This window comes from Sus scrofa, chromosome 2 (genome assembly GCF_000003025.6).
Source record: "Sus scrofa isolate TJ Tabasco breed Duroc chromosome 2, Sscrofa11.1, whole genome shotgun sequence".
In the NCBI taxonomy this organism is placed as follows: Eukaryota; Metazoa; Chordata; class Mammalia; order Artiodactyla; family Suidae; genus Sus; species Sus scrofa.
In genome coordinates, this window is record NC_010444.4 from 85,563,358 (window position 1) to 85,583,765 (window position 20,408).

Consider the following 20,408-nt stretch of genomic DNA (forward strand, 5'->3'; position numbering starts at 1 on the left):
TGTTCCCACACTAGATTACTTTTTTAGAATCTTTGTGGATTTGAACTAATAGAGATTAATAATGTTTCTGGAGGAGTTCCCATCATGGCTCAGTGGTTAACGAACCCGCTAGTATCCATGAGGACTCAGGTTCAATCCCTGGCCTCGCTCAGTGGCTTGGGGATCTGGCATTGCCATGAACTGTGGTAGAGGTCACAGATGTGGCTCAGATCTGGCGTGGCTGTGGTTGTGATGTAGGCTGGCAGCTACAGCTCTGATTTGACCCCTACCGTGGGAATCTCTATATGCTCTTGGTGTGGACCTAAAAAGACAAAATAATAATGATAATGTTTCTGGAGTTTAGATAATTCAAAAAAAGCAGGATAAGAACTTGAGCTAATCCCAATAGCTTGCTTGCCTTTAGGTTTGAGCCAAGGAATGGAATGTATAATAGGATTTGCACGTCTGTACTTTAAAACAGTGTTACCACGGAGTTCCCATCATGGCTCAGTGGTTAACAAATCCAACTAAGAACCATGAGGTTGCGGGTTCAATCCCTGGCCTTGCTCAGTGGGTTAACGATCCGGCATTGCCGTGAGCTGTGGTATAGGTTGCAGACACTGTTTAGATCCCCTGTTGCTGTGGTTCTGGCGTAGGCCATCGGCTACAGCTCCGATTAGACCCCTAGCCAGGGAACCTCCATATGCCACATTGTGCCATGACGGGAACTCCTCATATGCCTTTTTAAAAAGAAGGGATGGGAGTTCCCGTTGTGGCGCAGTGGTTAACGAATCCGACTAGGAACCATGAACTTGCGGGTTCGATCCCTGCCCTTGCTCAGTGGGTTAACAATCCGGCATTGCTGTGAACTGTGGTGTAGGTTGCAGACGCGGCTCGGATCCCGAGTTGCTGTGGCTCTGGCGTAGGCCGGTGGCTACAGCTCCGATTAGACCCCTAGCCTGGGAACCTCCATATGCCGTGGGAGCGGCCCCAAAGAAATAGCAAAAAAAAAAAAAAAAGAAGGGATGAGGTGGATTGATATAGGCAGATGTGAAAAGAAATTTTTAGAAATAACTTGATTTTTTTTTGTCTTTTTAAAAACCCAGAACTTGCATTTCATTTCTAATGAGAAAAACAAAACCAGAGCATTAGAGATTCATTGGTATGTTTCAATAAAAAGATTCTCAAAAATGAATTGGAATCAACTTATAATGTCTATGAATTTGACCATTCTAAAGATAGCAGTTTGTGTCCACTTTTTGCCAGTGTTTCCTATAAAAGTTCTCTTTATCAGTGATAACTAAGTAAAAACTCACTAAACTTTATGTAAAATTAGATGAAATTGGAGTTCCCTTCGTGGCTCAGCGGTTAACAAACCGGACTAGGATCCATGAGGATGTGGGTTCAATCCCTGACCTTGCTCAGTGGGTTCAACGATCCAGTGTTGCCATGAGCTGCAGTGTAGGTTGCAGGTGCGGCTTGGATCCCATGTTGCTGTGGTGGTGGTGGAGGAGCAGAACTTCCATATTCCGTGGGTGTGGCCCTAAAAAGAAAAAAAAAAAAAAAAAGAGTGAAATAAAAGATCAACTGGAGCACTCTCTTCTCAGGGACCCAGTGTCCCTAGTTGGTGGACATCTTCATTTTCAGTCTGTATCATGGTGGTCCAAGGTGTTGGAGAAAAGATACTTACACGTTGTTATTTTGTAGCATCTCATATGGTTACAAAATAATACCTGCCCCCACTTGGTCCGTTTGTGTGTTTCAGAGCAATTCCATTTCATTACTACTTCCTATCCCTCAGGGCCTTGGTAAAAGTAGGTCCTCACGTGATCATTCCTTTCCCGAACTTGGGACAAGCTTCAGCTGTGACCTCGTGCCCAGTTTAATTAATGTCCACCCCCAGAGAGGGTGTCCAGATGAGATGTGGAAGGAAGGGTCCTTGACATTGTGCCAAACCCGTGTCTGCTCAGATGCACTCCGTCCTTGCACTTTCTCAAATAAACTGCTGCATGTATGTAATTCTGTAACTCATTATTTTCCACAGGCTTTTTGGAAGGGACATCAGCAACGGGCATCATATATGAAGCGGCGACAAATGTTCATTGATAATATTTCAGCAATTGTGAAGGTAAACGCCCTTTCCTACCTTAGGTAGTGCTGGACTCAAACTTTCCCCTTAATTTATGTTTTGCTTCTGCAAGACAGGCTGTGTATGAGCCTTGATGACAGAACCAAGGAGTGGGTTTGAGTCCAACCTCTGCTACTCACGTAGCTCATCATCTTCAAGCAGGTCCTTCAAAGCGCTATATTCTCTCTGGTCCTTTCTAAAAAACGCTATTCCTCTCAAAAGTCCAAATCAGTTACTTTGAGTTCCAAATCCTCAAAGTCTAGAGGAAACCCAGCTTTATTTTATGTTCTTATTCTTGTCTTCGCCAGTGGTATTTAGAATGCTCAAAGGTAGCAGTACGAACCTTAGTTGTAAGACAAATGCAAAACCAGCGATGAGAGGAGAAAGAGCTAAGTTAGGACCTGTCTTTGGGTAGTGAGCCTGTCTAACCCAGCTTCCCACCAAGGCTGGTTGCTCGGAGGGCTGTGGGATGCCCACTCTCCTGGAGCTGAAAACCAAAGGGATGTATGGCCCTGAGCTTGTAGGAACTTATAAATCCAGATAAGAGCCAAAAGAGTGGAACTGGAGTGATGGGAAATAAGTTAAGACATTTTAGGAATTCCCTTTGTATCCAACTAGTATCCATGAGGATGCAGGTTCAATCCCTGGCCTCCCTCAGTGGGTTAAAGACCCAGCTATTGCTACAAGCTGTGGTGTAGGTCGCGGATGTGGCTTGGACCTGGCATTGCTGTGCCATAGGATTTGACCCCTAGCCTGGAAACTTCCATATGCAGCAGGTATGGCCCTAAAAGAAAAAAGATGTCTTTTTTTTTTTTTTTTTTAAACATCTTCATGATTAAATCTGTATGCTGGCTTATTTCAGTGACTGCTCTCTGATTGTGTTTCCTCCATCCTAGTTTTTACTCTTTTTTTTTTTTTTTTTTCAATTTAAAGAAGCCCTTTCAGTATTTCTTTTAGAATGGGTTTTGTATTGCTGTACTCCGTTGGCTTTTGTTTGTTGGAGAAATTTTTTATTTCCCCTTCTATTTTAAATGATTAGTGGGGAGGGAGTAGGAGGGATTGGGAGCTTGGGGTTAACGGATGCAAACTATTGCTCTTGGAATGGATTAACAATGAGATCCTGCTGTCATGAGATCCTGTAACATTAAGAACTATGTCTAGATACTTACAACAGAGCATGACAATGGGAGAAAAAATTATGTATACCTGTATGTGTAACTGGGTCCCCATGCTGTACAGTGGAGGAAAAAAAAAGTGTTAGGAGAAATAACAATAAAAAATAAATTAAAAAAGACTTTTTAAACTGTGAGGATAGAGAATGGTATGTTCTCGACTCCTTGTGCATAATTAGCTCTTAAATGAAATACTGGCCTGTGCTCACCATGAAACACAAGGCTATTTGCTGCAAAAACCGTCATAGTTGGTCCCTCATGAGACCTCTTGAAATGTTTTCCTGTAAAGACAAAGAATATTGGCTGCATTCAAGGGATCTTGGAAGAAACCCTGAACCTAGTTTAGTTGGATCCCCTGGCTCAGTGCAACACTCAGCAAAATCGCTTGCCCTCTTGGCTTTTGTCTATTGAGAAAGCAAAAGAATACAGAAAGCTCCATCTTGTAGAATGTGCAAAATGCGTAAAATGTTCTGAATCCCTAGGAGAAAATGCAATGAAAGGAGTAGGAGATGAAGATGAGGCCTGAAATATTTATTATTTGGTGGGCTGCTACTTTTTATTTATCAAATGAAATTTCAATTTCTTTTTTGAAAGACTGCATAAAAAGATATAAAAGGTTGTGTAGTAATTGCCTGGATTTCTTTATGTAACTTGTGTTTAGATTCAGTCCTGGTTCCGGATGAGAAGAGCACGAAAGAATTACCTTTCACGACTGCAGTATTTCAAAGACCATGTAAGAGACGTGTGTGGGTTTTTATCCTGGCTGAAAATGAACAAAACAAATACTTGGTTGAATGTTAGCATCAAATGATTTTTATTAAATGCTGGAAATGAACACTAGGAGGAAAAAACAGATTTTAGAACTCACTGTGGTCCTATTTGGAGGCTTCTTCTGTTTCTTTTTATTCAGAACTCCCATTCAGAGAGAGATTTTACCATTCAGAACTGGATAGAAAATGGATGAGGGGAAAACTGATACGGGGCTCGTAACGCCAAAGAGAAAAGCTTGTAATGAAGGCTTTTCCAACACTGCATGTAAAAATTTTACCGCTGATGGCTTCATTAAAATAGAAGCCCACAGGAAGAATTTTTTTCAGCATCTTTGAAGAACAGACATGTGAACGTAGATTGGACCATCTAAGTTTGGTGGTAAAATTCTTTTCCCTTTTTAGATCTCTTTATTTACACAGTCCCTTTGCAATCTTGTTTATACTTTCAGCTAAGTTATCTGACCCTTCCTTCAAAGAGAATGCAAAAATAAACGTCGGATATGCCACATCTGGGTACTCTCAGTTCTAAGCAGTGTCCATTTTGAAAATACTCTTAGTTCTTAAATCATTCTAAATTCTAAAAGAGTAGAGTCGGTGGGATTCTGGAAGGTCGTGACTGGTCTTATTCTTTTGCAGAACAATGAAATTGTGAAAATACAGTCTCTCTTGAGAGCAAACAAAGCCAGAGATGACTACAAAACCCTGGGTAAGTGGGAGCTCTCTGAAACAAAGCATCCCTTATAAACCAGACACGGACAAGGTATTTCCATCTGAGTCACTGCAGTGGTTTCTCCAGGCATAGAGAATGCCCATATTTTCGAGTAGATTTTGCCCATCTCAAAACCCCAGGTTCTGCACCAGGGCACAGAGGGACATGTGATGACAAGAGAAGAGCCTTTCTATCTAAGTGGAGTGGGGTGAGTGCAGTAGGTATGATTTCTTCTTCAGAAAGAATGGGCTTGGGCGGGGGAAGGGATAAATCAGGAGTTTGGGATTAACAGATACACACTTACTATATATTCGTAGATAAACAACATATAGCACAGGAAACTACTCAGTATCTTGTAAACAACCTATAATGGGAAAGGCTCTGAATCTCTTTGATGTACACCTGAAACTAACTCAACATTGTAAATCAACGAAACTTAAAAATGTATTTTTAAAGGAGGAATTTCTGGAGTTCCCGTCGTGGCTCAGTGGTTAATGAACCTGATGAGGAACCATGAGGTTGTGGGTTCGATCCCTGGCCCCCTCAGTGGATTAAGAATCCAGTGTTGCTGTCAGCTGTGGTGTAGGTCACAGGCGCGGCTCGTATCCCACATTGCTGTGGCTCTGGCGTAGGCCGCAACAGCTCCGATTAGACCCCTAGCCTGGGAACCTCCATATGCCACGGGTGCAGCCCTAGAAAAGGCAAAAAGACAAAAAATTAAATTAAATTAAAAAATTAAAGGAGGAGTTTCCATTGTAGTTCAGCAGGTTAAGGACTCAGTAGTTGTCTGCAAGGATTCGGGTTCCATCCCTGGCCTTGTTCAGGGGCTTAAGGATCTAATGTTGCCACAAGCTGCAGCATAGGTTGCACACACATTCAGCTTGCATCTGGTGTTGCCATGGCTGTGGTGTAGGCCGAAGCTGCAGCTCCAATTTGACCCCTAGCCCAGGAACTTCCACATACCACAGATGTGGCCATAAAAAGAAAAATCAATAAAAATGGAGTTAGTATAAATGCTAATGCTTTTATATTTGAGCAAGAGGCAGGAATGCAGAAGAGCCAGAAGATTAACTTACATTTGAATACTTTTATTAGCTGGCCTATGATTTTTTTTTTCTCTCATTTTAAGAATAAAACACAGGAGTTCCCATTGTGGCGCAGAGGAAAGAATCTGACTAGTAACCTGTGAGGTTTTGGGTTCGATCCCTGGCTTATTCAGTGGGTTAAGGACCTAACGTTGCCCTGAGCCGTGGTGTAGGTTGCAGACACGGCCCAGATCCTGCGTTGTTGTGTAGGCCTGCAGCTGTAGCTCGGATTCGACCCTTAGCCTGGGAACCTCCATATATTGCAGGTGTGGCCCTAAAAAACAAACAAAAAGAATAAAACATAGTCACATAAGAAATTTGGATATATGAATAAGAAGGGGAAAGTGCGTAGTTTCATCTTCCAAAGATAACTACAAACATCTTCCTATAATTTTATTCTAGACTTCTCGCAGTACCTATGTTTTTTTTTTTTTGTTTTTTTTTTTTTGTCTTTTTGTCTTTTTGTTGTTGTTGTTGTTGTTCCTATTTCTTGGGCCGCACCCGCGGCATATGGAGGTTCCCAGGCTAGGGGTCGAATCGGAGCTGTAGCCACCGGCCTACGCCAGAGCCACAGCAACTCGGGATCCGAGCCGCGTCTGCAACCTACACCACAGCTCACGGCAACGCCGGATCGTTAACCCACTGAGCAAGGGCAGGGACCGAACCCGCAACCTCATGGTTCCTAGTCGGATTCGTTAACCACTGCGCCACGACGGGAATTCCAGTACCTATGGTTTTTTATATTGTCTTTTGTATAATACTAGTGTATGCCATTTATGGAATGTTTGAAAACAGCAAAATAAAATAAGCATCACCTAGAAATCTCATCCACATTTCATGCTCTTTTTCAGTCCCAGCTCTGCAAAATGTTTATTATTCTATTTTTTCATAGTGAAGCTCATTCTCTACATGTTGAACTTTCAACATTCTAATTATCATAAGACCGAGAGCATATCCTAGACTAAGTCTAGAAGAGCTTGCGATAAGTTTCTTTGTACTGTCCAAATTCTTCAACTATTTAGATCATTCAAGTTTAGTTTTGAGAGGGGGAAAAAAAATCTTTGTGTATTTTAGGCATGCAAATGGCCGTTATATTCTCCCTAACTGCCTTGTTTCTTTTTTTTTTTTTTTTTTTTTTTTGTCTTTTGTCTTTTTTTGTTGTTGTTGTTGTTGTTGCTATTTCTTGGGCCGCTCCCGCGGCATATGGAGGTTCCCAGGCTAGGGGTCCAATCGGAGCTGTAGCTGCCAGCCTACGCCAGAGCCACAGCAACGCGGGATCCGAGCCGCGTCTGCAACCTACATCACAGCTCACGGCAACGCCGGATTGTTAACCCACTGAGCAAGGGCAGGGACCGAACCCGCAACCTCATGGTTCCTAGTCGGATTCGTTAACCACTGCGCCACGACGGGAACTCCTTTTTTTTTTTTTTTTTTTTTTTTTTTTTTTTTTTTTTTTGTCTTTTGTCTTTTTTTGTTGTTGTTGTTGTTGTTGCCTTGTTTCTTATTTTTATTTTATTTTATTTTTTGGAAGAAATAAAAAAAATTCTTCCATAATGTCCCTAGTGCAAGAGGGGGCCAAGTGTTGCCAATACCCTTTGTTATCAAAAGCCTGTCTGAATTACCGGGTAAAGTGGCCTAAGAAAGATCTTTCCTGGTACTTGCTAAGGGAAAGAGTCTCAGGAAGCCTCAGAAGCCAGGTTCTGCCTCAAGCCTGTGGAATCTTCTGGATAGTCCCTCATCCCACTAGATTCCAGCATCCAATGTGCAACCTGGATGAGAAAAGATCCCCAGTCTTTTCAAGGCCACATTCTTCCACTTTGGAATTGAAGAGATGTATATCCTTGTTTCTAGATATCTTTAATTTTTATAAGAAGACTGCATAGGGAGTTTTTTTCCTGAGTTCTAGCACATTAAAATAGGTAATTTAAGGATGAATTTTCCAAATGGACACAGGTTGCTTTTCATTTCCTTTGAAGGAACATGTTTTTTGGGTGGCTAAGGTGATGCCTGTCACTTGCTTACTTTTTTTTCTTTTTTTCTTTCTTTTTTTTTCTTTCTTTTTTTTTTTTTTTTGGATACAAAGATAAAAGAAATTCCAGTTAAAACATCTAGGTAATTTCCTGTTAAAAGCATAGAAGGCAGATAGAAACTATGTCGGTGAATAAGTTCAATCAAAGCTGCTCTGGGCTTTGGCAGATAGCATGGCTTTATGATAACTGAACTACAAATTTTCATTCCTTCCTCTATTCAGCATCTTCATAAAATGAAGGCATTGTTTTTCTAAGCTGAGAACTGGATCACTTTTCTTAGTCTGTCATCAACATTTTTTTACCCATTCCCACTAGAAGGGCATTGAATGCACTCAAGTTTGGAAGTTACTGAAATTGTAAAGTGACCACTTTCTTTTTTTTTTTTTTTTTTTTTTTTTTAATCTTTTTAAGAGCCACACCCACGGCATATGGAGGTTCTCAGGCTAGGGGCCCAATTGGAGCTGTAGCTGCTGGCCTATGCCAGAGTCACAGCAATGCCAGATCCCAGCTGTATCTATGACCTATACCTCAGCTCACAGCAATGCTGGATCCCCAGCCCACTGAGTGAAGCCAGGGATGGATCCAGCTTGTGTCCTCATGGATGCTAGTCGGCTTCATTTCCGCTAGCCATAACTGGAACTCCTCAAGTGGCCACTTTTAAGTGCTGACTGTATAGTTGTGTGATTTCCTGAAATGAAAAGCCCACAAAATGGTGTGAAGATGCCAAAAAGCCAACTACTGATAGAAGAGCTATTAATTTTGAGCCATAATAGTTAGTAAAGCCAAAATATTGATTTGTTTCTTTCGGGACTATGAGCACCTAAAAAGACATACAATCCTTAGGAGCAGGGGGAGTGAGATGGCTTATGTCCTCTCAACTCAGCTACATGAGTGAGCTCTGGGGCACGGCTCAGGCTGTCTCTGAAATGGCCATGACACCAACAATATCTTTGTTGAAATACAAGGAAAATAAATTCACATCTGCTTCAATGATCAGGAAGTGGCTGGTCCATGATCCCAGGCAACTTGGAATCCAATGGAATATAAGCTGTTGTTGTTTGTTTTTTTTTTTCCAGTAGATTCTGAGCCTGGAAGCAGAACCAGACCCCTCAAGCTTCCTAAGGCTTTTCCTTGACAAATACCAATAGAGACCCCCAGAAGGGGTACAGTAACAATGCAGGTGGCTCTAGCTTAGGCTTTTCATGCTGGGTTCATGTTAATTGTTTGCGTGGTTGGTTGCATTCTTTATTCCTTGAGTATCAGAGCACCACAGAACCAAGCTGGAAGTATAAGGACACTCAAGCAGGGCCTTGGATGAGAAGGAGAGAGGGTGGGGTTTTTTTTTGTTTGTTTTTTGTTTTTTGTTTTGGTCTTTTTGCCATTTCTAGGGCCGCTCCCTCGGCATATGGAGGTTTCCAGGCTAGGGGTCAAATTGGAGCCATAGCCACCGGCCTACACCACAGCCACAGCAACGCTGGATCCGAGCCACGTCTGCGACCTACACCACAGGTCACAGCAACGCCGGATCCTTAACCCAGGGATCGAACCCGCAACCTCATGGTTCCTAGTCGGATTCGTTAACCACTGAGCCACGATGGGAACTCCAAGAGGATGGGTATTGAGGCTGCCTACTGGTCTAGGTTCTCTCAAGCTGTCATTGTTTTGCTGTGTCTAACCATTCATCACTGAAGGTCCAAGTAGTGTATTCTTACAGTTTACCCTGAGTAGATCTCACTAAACACCTTAAAAAAGTATTTTTTTCCCCAAAAGTCAGATTGCCAGGGAATTAAAGCATAATTAAAGGTCAAGGCACCAAAGAAAAGCCTTTGTAGAATTTATACAGATTCCCCTCTCAACGGCTGAGCCTGGTGTCCTAGGTGCTAAGGGCCCGCCCTGATCCATGCTTAAAGGATAAAGACCCAATTTCAATTTCTTTTCTTTTCTATCTTTTTTTTTTTTTTTTGGCCATATCCACAGCATGTGTGTGTGTAAAGTTCCCAGGCCAGGGATCAGACCTGAACCTCAGCAGCAACCTGAGCTGCTATAGAGACAATGACGGATCCTTAACCCACTGCACCACAGTGGGAACTCCCCCAATTTCACTTTCTAATATTGTTTTCATTTCTGCCACATAGTGCACGGGTTTCCATTTTCATTCTTTTGGCTTCTAGGGGGCCTTCCAGCTCTCCCCTCACTGACCTTTCCTGATGCCCCTTTCACCTAGTTCCTGCTCCGTCCCCCAGCGCTTTCGGATGGAGAAAGAATGCTTTCTGCTTCCTGCAGCAAAAACAGAAGTCTCTTATCTGGCTCAGCCACAGGTTCTCAGAGCCAAGCTCTCATGGGCATTCTTTCCCTGATTCTCCATCAATAAGACACAGAGATAGAGCTATCTCCTCAGTGTGTGAGTCCTGGAAGCAGCCTGAGAGAGCGCTGATAAATGAGTACAGATAACAAGGAAAGAGTGAGGCCAGACACTGTCAGTGGTGTGTGTTTCTTTATTTGATCAGTTGCCTTGTCCAGATGTTACATGAAGCAGAGCAATGGACCCCAGAGACCAAGCACGTCCATTGCTCCATTGTTTCTGGGAGTTCTTTATGAAACGACCTGATGTCTTTCCTCCTGATGAGCCCATCAAGCATGCCCAGGTAAAGCACGCCTTCCCTTTCCTTGCAGTTGGCTCCGAAAACCCACCCTTAACCGTCATCCGCAAGTTCGTACACCTGTTGGATCAAAGCGACTTGGATTTCCAGGAGGAGCTGGAGGTGGCGCGATTAAGGGAAGAAGTGGTGACCAAGATCCGGGGCAATCAACAGCTCGAGAAAGACCTGAACCTGATGGACATTAAGATTGGGCTCCTGGTGAAGAACAGGATCACGCTGGAGGTCAGTGGGGCCTGTGGGACTGTTGCCTCCCTGAGGAGAGAAGGTGCTGGTGTTTTTGCCCACAACACCTTTGATCCAGCGAAGCTCCTTCAGAGTCCAGAAGGAGTGGTCCAAAGTTTATTTACCATTTTTATGACCACTTCATGGTGCTCAGTCCTGCCAAATTCTGTGCCTCCCTTTGGTAACATTTGCTAAGGCTTCTTTACCATTCTTCTTTCTTTTTTTTGGTCTTTTGTCTTTTTAGGGCTGCACCCATGGCATATGGAGGTTCCCAGGCTAGGGACTGAATCAGAGCTACAGCTGCCAGCCTACACCACAGCCAGATCCAAGCCACGTCTGTGACCTACACCACAGCTCACGGCAACACCAGATCCTTAACCCACTGAGTGAGGCCAGGGATCGAACCCACAACCTCATGATTCCTAGTCAGATTCGTTTCCACTGTGCCATGCCGGGAACTCCTTCTTTACCATTCTGAAAGGAAGTTGATGGGAAATAAACCTACTTGTAGATATACCTTCATAACAAGACTAGGGCCTTTCTATGAATTTTTAATTTAATTTAATTTAATTTAATTTGTTTATTTACTTAATTATTTATTTATCATCTTTTCAGGGCCACACTTGCAGCATACGAAAGTTCCCAGACTAGGGGTCAAATCTGAACTGCCACAGCCACAGCAATGCCAGATCCAAGCTGCATCTTCCACCTACACTGCAGCTGGTGGAAATGCCAGATCCGTAACTCACTGAGCGAGGCCAGGGATCGAACCCACACCCTCATGGATGCTAGTTGGGTTTTTAATCTACTAAGCCACAACAGGAACTCCAGGCCTTTCTATGACTATAAAAGAAAAATAGAAAGAAACGGATTTGGAGTTCCCACTGTGGCTCAGCGGGTTAAGGGCTTCACACAGTCTCTGTGAGGATTCGGGTTTGATCTCTGGCCTCGCTCAGTGGGTTCAGGATCCCACCTTGCTGCAGGCTGTGGCTTAGGTCATAGATGAGGCCCAGATTTGGTGTTGCCATGGCTGTGACATAGGCTGCAGCTTCAATTAAACTCCTGGCCTGGGAATTTCCATGTGTTGCAGGTACAGCCCTAAAAAGAAAAAGAAAAAGAAATAAAGAAATGGATTTATTCTTAAAAAGCATGTATTTCACTGTGAAAATACATGAGCCTGATGTCATTAGAGATCTGATAAAACTTTCCAGACTTGGGCCTTTTCACAGAATAGCCACAGATTCTGAGAGCTCCAGATGAGCCTGGTCAGGTCAGCTAAGGACTCTGTCTATGAGTTTGTTTTCCAAAAGGGAGAACAACTCTTGGGAGAGTTTAGAAGATACAAAATGTAGTCTTCCCCCAACCCCAGTTGACCCACAATTGCAGTCTTAGAAAATGAAATTTATTCTCAAATTATGGGGATATATATTGTGCATATATATAAAACAATTAGATTTGAGGCTCAGGCAATTACACACTGAATTGTGACCTGCATGACTGACCAGTGAGACATTAAAAAATCCAGGCCCGTGAGATGTGGGCAGTCATTCACACAGCACCACCCTACACACTCTAGGACAGGAGGGCATGTGCCTTCCCCAGCCCCCACCCCCTGGGAGCTAGTGGTGCCCTCCAGTGGATGTTAACCCCCCCAACACCTATTTCCAACATGACCCCTACAAGAGGCATTTCCCTAAAAATAGCCTCTAGCTAAATAGTGCTGTGGTTTTATGTCTGAGAAACCTGCCAAAGTCAGAGCACCCTAAACCCATGTGAAAAGTTCCTTTTTTTTTTTTTTTTTTTTGGTCTTTTTGCCTTTTCTAGGGCCGCTTCTGCAGCATATGGAAGGTTCCAGGCTAGGGGTCAAATCAGAGCTGTAGCCACTGGCCTGCGCCAGAGCCACAGCAACTCAGGATCCAAGCCACGTCTGCGATCTACACCACAGCTCATCAGATCCTTAACCCACTGAGCAAGGCCAGGGACCGAACCCGCAACCTCATGGTTCCTAGTCGGATTTGTTAACCACTGAGCCACTGACGGGAACTCTGGAAGTTTCATTTTTATTCAAGGAAAGGAGCTTTCTAGGGTAAGACCTCTCTCCATGTCCCTATTCTTGCCCCACATCAATTTTGGGAAAACAGACAGGTCAGGAGGTTGACCTTCTGGATGCTCTGAGAAGGCTGCAGTGGCTCAGAGGTGGAAAGCCAGCTTCCAGTGTGGGTCTGGAAGACGAGATGAGCAGGCCCAGGAGGCCCCCAGCTAAGTGGAGAAGAGAATGCCCTGCTCTGGTTTCCAGCCCTCACAGAAACACCAGCGAAATAGCACTGAGAAAATACTAGAGCAAGTATAAGATAGGAAACGATCGTCTTTTCTACGTCTTTTCTAAAGATTAGGGAATAACACTGCAATTTACATGTTCTGCATTGGAGTTCCCGTCGTGGCTCAGCGGTTAACGGAGCCGACTAGCATCCATGAGGATGCAGGTTCAATCCCTGGCCTCGCTCAGTGGGTTAAGGATGCGGTGTTCCCATGAGCTGTGGTGTGGGTCGCAGACATGGCTCGGATCCTGCGTTGCCGTGGCTGTGGGTGCAGGCCAGTAACTGTAGCTCTGATTGGACCTGTAGCCTGGGAACCTCCATATGCTGTGGGTGCGGCCCTAAAAGACAAAAAGACCAAAAAATAAAAAATAAATGTTCTGCATTTAACTCTCTGTTTTTTCATCCAGGAAAAACAAGAGTACTTTGGCCTTTTAAAAAAGAATAATGTGTTTGTATTGTTTGACACACATGAAAACTTTTAAAGTATAATATATTCCAGAAGGACCTTTTATAGCCTTCAACTCTTGTTTTACCCTAGTCCCATAAAGTTGTAAACAGGAAATGCCTTGCCTTTTAAAATAAAGGCTTCATTGCAAAAGACTAAGTAGTAGAAATATCTAGCTTGTGGAAATACAAATGTGGCCGGTTTTCGGGTCTTTATGAATGTTTAAACTGTCCTTAAAGCATTAGTAATGGATAGCATTGTGAAACTAAGTTCTCAGTTTAGGTTGTCAAATGAATATTTAACACACGTTGCCTGGAAGTTAAACTAGTGATTATCAAATCTCTACGTTTTCATCGTATTGATAGTGGCATTTTTGGTTAGATGATAAGAATAGTGCTTTTGCTTTATTCATAGTAGTGAAATAATTGGAAACAACCCAAACCCTAAAACAACAGAGGACAATAGAACCAGTCTAACAGGTATGTTACACAACCACTAAAAATAAATGTTTCGGAAGAATATTTAAGGACAGGAGCAAAGGTCACAATATAATGGAGAAGCAAATAGTAACTGAAACAATATGATTTCATTTATTGTAAAAAATATGTACACTTAAGAAAAAAATTAAACGATTTTTCTTTGCATTGGTAGAATTAACCTTCTTTTTACTTTTTTTTTTCCTTTAATAATGAACCATGCCTTGAGGGAAAAAAAAGATATTCAAGAGAAGTGGCTTAGTTCTTACAGAGCAACTCCCATTCTCTCTAGTCACCATGTATTTTACAATTCTTTTAAAATTGGCATTTTTTCTAGGAACCTCAGAAAGTCAGTGGGCGAGCGAAATGCGTAATACTGGTTTTAGGCAGACAAAAACGTTTGGGAATGGAAAAAAGAGCTAACGTAGACGTTTCTGGCAGGAATAAGGAGGAGGAAAGGTCTAGACTCAAATTAGCTTGAAGGGAAAAAATCCTACATGGAAACAGAAAGTAATTTCAAATCACTAACATGCCCATGGATGTATCACCTGAATGCAGATTTAACAGGCCAGGGCTACCTGAAACCCAGAATTGAAATTTCTTTTATTGCTTAAGTACACCTCTTGGCTGCTTATATTAGCACGTTTCCTTGGGCATGTTCCTTCACCTCTCTGAGCCTTGTTTTTGTCACTGGAAAATGTGCTAAATGCTTTATCTGGATTGAGTGTGGGGTTTTTTTTGTGGGGGGGGGTGGCTGCACCCCAGGGCATGCAGAAGTTCCTAGACCAGGAGTTAAATCCACGCCACAGCAGGGACAACACCAGATCCTTGCACCACTCGGCCATCAGACAACTCCCACATGGATTGTTTTTCATCTTTACAGCAACTCAGTAAGATTGCTATTATTGAGTCCATTTTATAGATGTAAGGAAACTGAGTCTTAGAGCAGTTGTCCTGAGCAAGATCCCAAAGCTCATTATAATATCCAGATACCATATGTTTATGGCTCCTAAGTCCACACTTTCTACAGATGTTCGTACGCTATGACATCATACCTGCAGGCAGATACTCTGTTATCAGGGGGAGGGAAAAGATGGTGGCAATTGAGGCGACACAGAGATGTGGGAATGTTATGAACACGTTCAATACTCTTGTTCCTTCAATTCAGTATTCCTCAAATGTTTGATATTTATCGATAAGAATAGAGGACATGAAATTTTCTGTTAATAAGCATGCAGAGTTCCCATCGTGGCGCAGCGGAAGCAATCCTACTAGGAACCATGAGGTTGCAGGTTCGATCCCTGGCCTTGCTCAGTGGGTTAAGGATCCAGTGTTGCTGTGAGCTGTGGTGTAGGTCACAGACGTGGCTCAGATCTGGCATTACTGTGGCTATGATGTGGGCTGGCAGCTGTAGCTCTGATTCAACCCCTAACCTAGGAACCTCCATATGCCGCAGATGCAGCCCTGAAAAGCAAAAAAAAAAAAAAAAAAAGAAGGACGTGCATTTCTTTGGAAGCCCTGCCTGGCTTGACTTTGGTCCACCTTCAGGCTTCCCAAAGCCAACCTCCATTCACACCAGAGCTCCTGGGAGCCAAGTGTGATTTCACAGGGAGGAAAGAGGAAGGGCTTATCACGTTCAAGTGCGCAGCCCTGTCCTTGGGTCTCCAGCACACAGACGTTCCCTCTGCACAGCTGCTGGCTCTCGCCACCCCCGCCCCCCCCCCACTTCCCCTCCCGGGCTCAGCATTTGACTTTGCTATTTCCCTTCTTCCGTGGCTCTTCCTGTCCTCTCTTCACCAAGTCTATTAATAATGCAAAGGAATTTCGTTCTGCCCCAGAGCTGGCTTACCACCCCATCCTCTCTTCTCTTCTCTATGTGTCAGGAAAGGCCACCCTAAAGATGAGGTCTGTAACAAAACACAAGAAAAGTGTCCAGTTGCCGGAGCTATCTCCAATGAAATTGGGGGGAAGAGTGCAGAGGTTATAAGTACCAAAATTTTTTTTCCCTCCATATATTAGAAGTCAAGATAATCAATTTAGGAGTCCCTGTTGTGGTGCAGCAGAAATGAACCCAACTAGAGTCCATGAGGATGCAGGTTCGATCCCTGGCCTTGCTCAGTGGGTTAAGGATCCAGCGTTGCTGTGAGCTGTGGTGTAGGTCACAGACACTGCTAGGATCCCGCGTTGCTGTGGCTGGGGGGTAGGCCGGCAGCTGCAGCTCTGATTTGACCCCTAGCCTGGGAACCTTCATATCCCACTAGTGCAACCCTAGAAAGCAAAGTAATAATGGTTCTGTAATTAATTTATTGCATATATTTGAGGGAATTGAATGACCTACACATTTCAAGTTATTTGAAGAGGGGAAACCTGGGGTAAATGGAGCTCTAAGCCAGTTAGCCTAGTGATGTCTAAGGCTATCAAGCTGCTGCTGCCTCTTTAACTTCCATCCGGTGGTAACTATGCTTCCTTTCTTCATCTCAAAGGTAATTTATATATTTGTGAAATAAGTGAAGGGATTGTCACCTTTTTTTTTAACTCTACTATTTTTTTATATAATGATTTTTATTTTTTTCCATTATGACTGGTTTTAAAAATTTTTATAGAAATGCAACTCCAGTCCCCTCTTCCCCCATAGGGGGAACAGACATATAGGACTCGGTCAGGGTTGCCCCTCTCTGAGAATGAGAAAGTATGACGTTATGACCTGGAAGACAACGAATTAGAACCATGTAAAACTATCTAATCTCAAAGCTCCGAGGATGTTGTTTTTGTTGTTGTTGTGTTGGGGTGGGGGGCAGATTTTTTGTCTCCCTGTAAACTGACTCCAGCTATGGGAGAAGAGGAAGGTAGGAGGTAAGCAGATTTAGAGCTTGTCCTATACAGTGGTTCTCCTGCCTGGGATAATTGCAAGTGGGGACAGGCACATGTTTTTGTTGTCAAAATGCCTTGGAGTCCCTACCTGCGTGTGGCAGACTGGGGCTAAGGATCCTAGATGGCCAGCAGTGCATGCACGGCAAAGCACTGTGGTGCCTGAAGTCCCTGGAGGGCCACCACAAAGGGACAGTGCTGGCCCATCCCCATACTGGCTGCAAAAAGACCCCTCATGTGGAGGTTGGGCTAAGAGCTCAGGGAAACAGATGGAAGAAGTCTTAGGGAAAACCACTTCCTTGCCACCTCCTCTGTGGGACAGTGACCCAATGTTAAGTGGCCAAGAAGGCATTCTAGAGCTGTGGCTTTCACGTAAGTCATGTGTCATTAATGGGTCATGAAATCAACTTTTTTTTCCTTGCTTTTTTTTTTTTTTAGCACTGTACCCACAGCATATGGAGGTTCCCAGGCTAGGGGTCAAATCTGAGCTACAGCTGCTGGCCTGCATCTCAGCCACAGCAACGCAGGATCGGAGCCAAATTTGGACCTACACCACAGCTCAAGGCAATGCTGGATCCCTGACCCATGGAGCGAGGCCATCATCATGTATACTAGTTAGATTCATTTCCGCTGAGCCACGGTGGGAACTCCCATGAAATCAATTTAATGGGTCATATCTGCTGTCTAACAAATGGAATAGAACAAAAACAAATGGAAAATATCAGAGTATATCCCAGTAGTAGGAGTAAGTATTGTTTCATATAGTGTGTATGGGTGTGTTTACAAATAAAAGATATAAAATGCATTTTTGACTATGGGTCTCCATAAAAATGTTTGATAGACCCTTATCTAAAGAACCTACTCTGGTTCATTACCCTTTAAGCCCCTGAAGGGGACACAGTCGCCTGAGGCAACCACTTGACATGATTTTAGTGACACTTTCCAACAATCCCTGTAAATGGTTAAAAGAGCATGATTGGGGGTGGGGGAGAAACTTAACTTTGTTAGGCATTTACAGACTTCTTTTCCCTTCCATCTCTAATTAATTTCTACGCTGCATATTTTTGGCCAGTGCTTTTTACGTATTGAAAAGATAGAATTCATTCATTTAAAGGTTACAATTTAGTGGTGTTTCATATATTCCCAAAATTGTGCAACCATCACATCTGTCTGACTCTAGAACATTCTCATCACCCCCAAAAGAAACCCCAAAGCAAATGTTCTGGAATTAGTGGCGATGGTTGCACAATCTTGTGAATAATACTAAATAGCACTGAACTGTACTCTTTAAAGGGATAAACTTTATAGTATGTGAATAGTATTTCAGTTCCAAAAAGAAACAGAAGAAAAAAACACCCATATTCATTAGCCGTCACTACTTATTCCTTCCAACCACCAGCCAGAGCAACCTTTAATCTCCTTTCCAGCTTAATAGATTTGCCTGTTCTGGGTTATTTCACGTGATTCTGGAATCACACAATATGTGGTCTGTTGTGAACAGCTTCTTTTACTTCGCATAGTGTTTTTATGGTTCCCCATGTTGTAGCATGACTTCGTACTATATTCCTCTTTATTAAAAAGTAACATTATGTTGAATGGACATACCCCATTTTGTTTGTCCATTCATCTATTGATGGCCATTTGAGCTGTTTCCTCTGCAGCTATTATGAATAATTCTGCTCTGGCCATTCATGTACACATTTTTGTAGGGACATACGTTTTTCGGTTCTTTTGGGTGTATGCCCAAGAGTGGAATTGCTGGGTCATGTGGTAACTCTGTGTTTAACTTTGGAGAAACGGCCTAGATTATTTTTGCTTTTTAGGGCCACACCTGTGGCATATGGAAGTTCCCAGCCTAGAGAGAATCAGAGCCACCGTAGCTCATAGCAACGCCGGATCCTTAGCCCACTGAGTGAGCCCAGGGATCGAACCCGCATCCTCATGGATCCTAGTTGGGTTTGTTAACTGCTGAGCCACAAAGGGAACTCCCTGCCTAGATAGTTTAAATGGCTGTACCATTTTACATTCCTCCCAGCAGGGTACGAAGTTTCCTATTTCTCCACATCCTCACCGACTCCTGTCTTTTTATTTTGGAGATGTAAAAGTTCTTTATAATATAGATACAAGTCCCTTATCCAAGACAAGACTTGCAAATATTTTATCCCATTCTATGGATTGTCTTTCGTTTTATCAACAGGGCATCCTTTGAAGTGCAAAGCTTTTAATTTTCATGAAGTCTCATTTATCTTTTTTTTTCACTAGTGTATTTGGTGTCATAGCTAAGAAACCATTTCCTACATGCGCGAAGATGCACGTACAAGAAACTAACTGTCCATCAAGAGGAAAATCATTAAATAAGTTGACACACACACACAAACACAAATAAGAAACCATTGCCTAATCCAGGGCGACAAGTATTTAACTATTTATACCTAGGTATTCTTTCAAGAGTTCATAGTTTTAGCTTTTACACTTAGTTCTCTGATCTCTTTTGAGTTAATTTTTGTGGGGTGCGTTAGGGGTCTTTTTTTTTTTTTTTTCTTCCCCTGGAAACTGGATATCTGTTTGTCCCAGCATCATTTGTTGAAAAGACTATTCATTCCCTATTGAATTTCTTGGGAGTCAACATCACATCTGAAGAGCAAATGCATACAACTTTGGAGAAAATATCACAAAAGCCAAATTCACCTGAAAGATAGATTTCCTTAATTTAACATTCCCTATTCCTTTGTTTTTCATGGGAGAAATGTGGGAAATTGATCTTCTCCAGGTGTATCTGAAGGGAAGAGATAAAGAGTACCAGAAGCAAATGTAGTAATTTTATAACTTTTTTCCCCAGGATGTAATTTCACACAGAACGAAACTGAATAAGAAAAAAGGCGGAGAAATGGAAATACTGAATAGCACTGACAACCAGGGAATTAAAAGTTTGAGTAAAGAGCGGAGGAAAACACTGGAAACATATCAGCAGCTTTTTTATCTTTTACAGGTGAGAACAATGTCTTTCTCTGTGAGTTTGGGTTAAATGCTTTGTTCCATGGTGGTGGTTTACAGCGGGCCCTCTCTCAGGCTAAAGCTGTCAGAATTTACATGTGCTGAGCCCCTGCTAAGTACCAAGTGCCATTCTAGGTACTTTACACACATTATCTCATTTATTTCTTAGTAAAAGCCTGAGAACCCTCAAAAAATAATTGTTACTGTTATTCCCACGTTACATATAAGAAAACTGAGATGCAGCCAGTAAACGGTAAAGCAATGGTATGGAGACCCAGGCAGTTTTTTTTTTTTTTTTTTTTTTTTTTTTTGGTCTTTTTTTTTTTTTGCTGTTTCTTGGACTGCTCCTGCAGCATATGGAAGTTCCCAGGCTAGGGGTCAAATCGGAGCTGTAGCCACCGGCCTACGCCAGAGCCACAGCAATGTGGGATCCGGGCTGCGTCTGCAACCTACACCACAGCTCATGGCAACGCCGGATCGTTAACCCACTGAGCAAGGCCAGGGACCGAACCCGCAATCTCATGGTTCCTACTCGGATTCGTTAACCACTGC

At 42.9% G+C, this 20,408-nt stretch overlaps 1 protein-coding gene across 1 annotated transcript in view; it reads left to right on the forward strand.

Annotated features, from left to right (window-relative positions):
• The window catches only part of IQGAP2 (IQ motif containing GTPase activating protein 2), a 339,223-nt gene that overhangs the window by 268,935 nt on the left and 49,880 nt on the right, over nucleotides 1-20,408 (forward strand). Inside the window, 5 exon segments of the mRNA XM_021084462.1 lie at nucleotides 2,024-2,107; nucleotides 3,941-4,012; nucleotides 4,686-4,755; nucleotides 10,547-10,755; nucleotides 19,702-19,851. Coding sequence (XP_020940121.1) covers nucleotides 2,024-2,107; nucleotides 3,941-4,012; nucleotides 4,686-4,755; nucleotides 10,547-10,755; nucleotides 19,702-19,851 — 585 coding nt within the window.